This window comes from Microchirus variegatus, assembly GCF_963457635.1.
Source record: "Microchirus variegatus genome assembly, chromosome: 11".
NCBI lineage: Eukaryota > Metazoa > Chordata > Actinopteri > Pleuronectiformes > Soleidae > Microchirus > Microchirus variegatus.
In genome coordinates this window covers 12748097-12751600 of record NC_139812.1, presented here as the reverse complement: position 1 = coordinate 12751600, position 3504 = coordinate 12748097, and the positions used below count along the sequence as shown (strand labels likewise).

Here is a 3504-nt window from a genome sequence, read left to right as displayed (position 1 = left end):
TATCATGCAAAATTATTTAAAGTGTGTAATATCTCTCCATTCAAAACTATTTATTTAACATAATAATAATAATAATAATAATAATAACATTTATTTTAAGTTTATCATTATTGAAATAACATTTTTGTTTACTTAGTCTGCTCACTTGCTCGGACAGCTGCATCACCTGATATCTTAGGGGTTTGAGAAGTCAAAACACAAAAATAATATAATTATTCAAAATTACTGAAATGCATGGAAATTAATAGGTTTTATAGAATAAAGTGATAGATGTCATGAAAAGATAACATTTTGTTTTTTAGATAATGGAATTGGACACAAAAATATACACGTCATGTCATTGACCCATATATATATCAATATATATAGATATATATAGCCATAGCCATATATTAAAGCATGACCCCCCCCAACACAATTCAATGAAATTGACACAAAGTGAATTGAATTTATTTTAATTACAGCCTATACTGGAATGTACGAAGACTGCAGGTCATATGCAATCACATGAAATCCAAATAGCGTGTCCTGCGAGCAATACTTCAACACTGTGACTGTCTTGGATGGGCTCAGAGGTGGCTTGAGTCCACCATGTATTGATTGAGAATGCACAAGCGATACATCAAGAACCATGTATGTACAATGGTATAAAGGTCTGCACAGCATCACCTGTGGCTGTTGGTGTTCTTTTACTCGGTGTCTGATAGCTCACGCTGCCTTTGCCTAAGCCTGGTTCTGACCATCTCCTTGTCATCCTCGGTCATACGAGCGGCAACCTGCGTCCATTCAATGTCCTGCAGCAGCTCACTGGCCATAAGTCTCTCGCTGTCACGGAAAGCTAGCAATTTGAACACGATCCTTTTCACAATGTCACACTCCATGACATTGGGCATCGTAATCTCAGGGCTCCGGCGTATGGTAGGTGCATGCGGGTGGCCTTTGGGACACAGAGTCCTTAAAATGATCTGGTACGTGGACACCGTTCCAGTGTGATCTTGACATGCTCCGAATACCGGTTTGCCTTCCACAGCGTCCGCTATCACCACTCCCAGACTCCACATGTCTATGGCACAAGTGTACTCCGCAGCACGGTCAGCTCTACCCTCGTCTACGTCAAACAACTCCGGAGCCCTGTACGGTTCCGTCATCACACCTGTGCTCATCCAGTCGGATGCTAGTCTGGAGAGACCCATGTCAGCCACTTGGACGGTGAGATTGTCAGTGAGCAGCACATTGGAAGGCGTTAAGTCCCTGTGCACTATATTCAGTCTGTGCATGTAAGACAGAGCATTGGCCACCTGTAGAGAAAAATGAGCCACAAAACTCAACGGGGTCAACTGCACCACCTGGCCTTGAGCGGTGAGGACTCTCGGATCGTATCCCTTGTGTATTCCATCTTTCAATGTGTAGGGTACGTAGGTCATGAGCATGGCAATTTCGCCATCATGAACAAAACAATCGAGCATCTGGACCACATACGGATGACCCCTCAGTGCGGCAAGACAGGACAGTTCCCTCACAGTAGCATCCACTACGCCGAGCCTGTGAAATTTCATAGCAAACTCATCTCCAGTTTCCACACTCTTGACTTTGTACACGATTCCGTAAGCGCCTTTACCAATTATGTCACCCTTGATGTAGGCCTCCATTGTGTTCTTGTGAACCAAGCTGTGATATCAGGCTACACACTGTAGACACAAATGTATCTGGTAGTGAATGCAACGAGTGGTTTGGGGTTGGATAGCTGGTTGTCCGACTTTGAGTCTCACTCAAAGGCATCCACAGTTTATCCAACCACAGTGCAGATATTTATACAAGTCATTAGTCTGAGTCAGCAACATAAAGGTCGGCCAACTGGACGGTGGCTTTGGCTGTGCTTTTCCTCTAGAAACCGATTTGACAGGCTCATAGGCTGTACTCACCCTGTCCTCATCGGAGGATTGTAACTCATGCGGAGTGTAAGAAGACTTTGGGTGGAGGATTGTAACCCAGGAGTAGTGTAAGGAGACCTTGGTTGGAGGAATCTAACGAAGTCAAAGGCATAGACCTGAAGTGCTCACTGTCAGACTAACCTGTCTGCCCATCTACTGTGTGTCACAGTTGCTACCATGTCACTTTCACGTGGGGCCGGTAAATGGATCACACTCGCTAAGAATCTGCTACAGCACATGGAGACTGTGCATCTCTTTACTTTTAAGTCTGTATCCACATGTCTGGGTGACAAAAAGAGGTTAAAGGTGGTACTAGAAACATTGGAAGGTATTGGACTCTTGCGTAGAAATGGGGATACGTTCACCTGCCAAACGGGTCAGTGTGAGTTGCCCATATTAGATTTTAGTGCACAGACACGCCGCATCGCAATTGTCTATCAGTATATGCGCAGAAACCCAGGGGTGTATCACGTAAAGGACTTGAGTAAGCGATTCAATATTTCACATCACAGAGTGGGTGTGATACTCCTCATCCTAAGGGGTATTGGAGCTCTGATGGAATGGGTTGGCGGTTATGTGACTACACCGCACTGGGATTCACACTGGAAACATGTTCTGGATAACATCTGGGGCACCTCATGTGCACTGCGGGTTGTCAGGAGGGACATCGAACAGGTAGACGAGCCGATATCTGATCCGCCTGCCGTGCAGATGCACTCCCCTGACTCTCAGTTGCCCTGTACCAACAACACTGACCCGACATTCGAGTCCTCAACCACTGAGGACAACCCCGGGGAGGTGCAGGCTGCGGCCACCATGGACTTTACATTAGAAGACCTGCAGAGTGATGTGCAGGTGTTTCCAGAGGTTGAATGGTGGACCACGGCGGACTGTACATTTGAACACCTTCGGAGTGAAATACAGATGTTCCCAGAGGTTGATTGGTCCGACGCAGAGAGCCCAAAGCCGTTGTTGTGGTGGAATGAAGACTTTGACAGCCTACCCTATGTATTTCCTACACCCATGGATATGTGGATATCGTAGATGAGTGTGATGTCAATGTACCGCAAGCTGTGTAAACCCTGTATTTCTCTAATTGACATAATAAAGACTGCTATACACATATTTTGACCTCCTTGTTATCTCTAGTTTTGTGGTATTCATGGTGTACAATAAACACAAACGTCAAGTGTGGTTCAATCGGACTTTATTCTCCTGACGTTGAAGGTGTATAAGCAGCCAGATGTGCATTCACAATATGGACAGTAAGGCAAGCGTTGCAATTCCAGCGCATCCAGCAAAGGCCATGAGTATGTTCCATGCTGTGGACGCAGAGTACACATCTCCAAAGTACTCCACAAAGCCGCGCTGGAAAGAATCGAGAATGCGCGCACATTAGATTAAAGCCTATGGAGTGAGAATTGCTGCACAGAAGTAAGAATGCACATGAATACGATGATTAAACCCTTCAGAGTAAAAAGAGCTGAACCTCTTGGTATGTAGTAGAACTTACCCAGGAGTTGTTTTCAACCAGCCACTTCCTCAGGTCAGTCAGCAGGTACGTGGAGATCTC

At 45.3% G+C, this 3504-nt stretch overlaps 1 protein-coding gene across 1 annotated transcript; it reads right to left on the bottom strand.

Annotated features, from left to right (window-relative positions):
- Nucleotides 1-689: 689 nt before the first annotated feature.
- On the bottom strand, nucleotides 690-1649 carry LOC310933788 (cell division control protein 2 homolog 3-like; the record flags this gene model as incomplete). The annotated part of the gene is made up of 1 exon (XM_083897358.1): nucleotides 690-1649. One exon carries the CDS (start codon nucleotides 1647-1649, stop codon nucleotides 690-692), a length of 960 nt encoding a protein of 319 aa, XP_083753484.1.
- Nucleotides 1650-3504: the final 1855 nt, after the last annotated feature.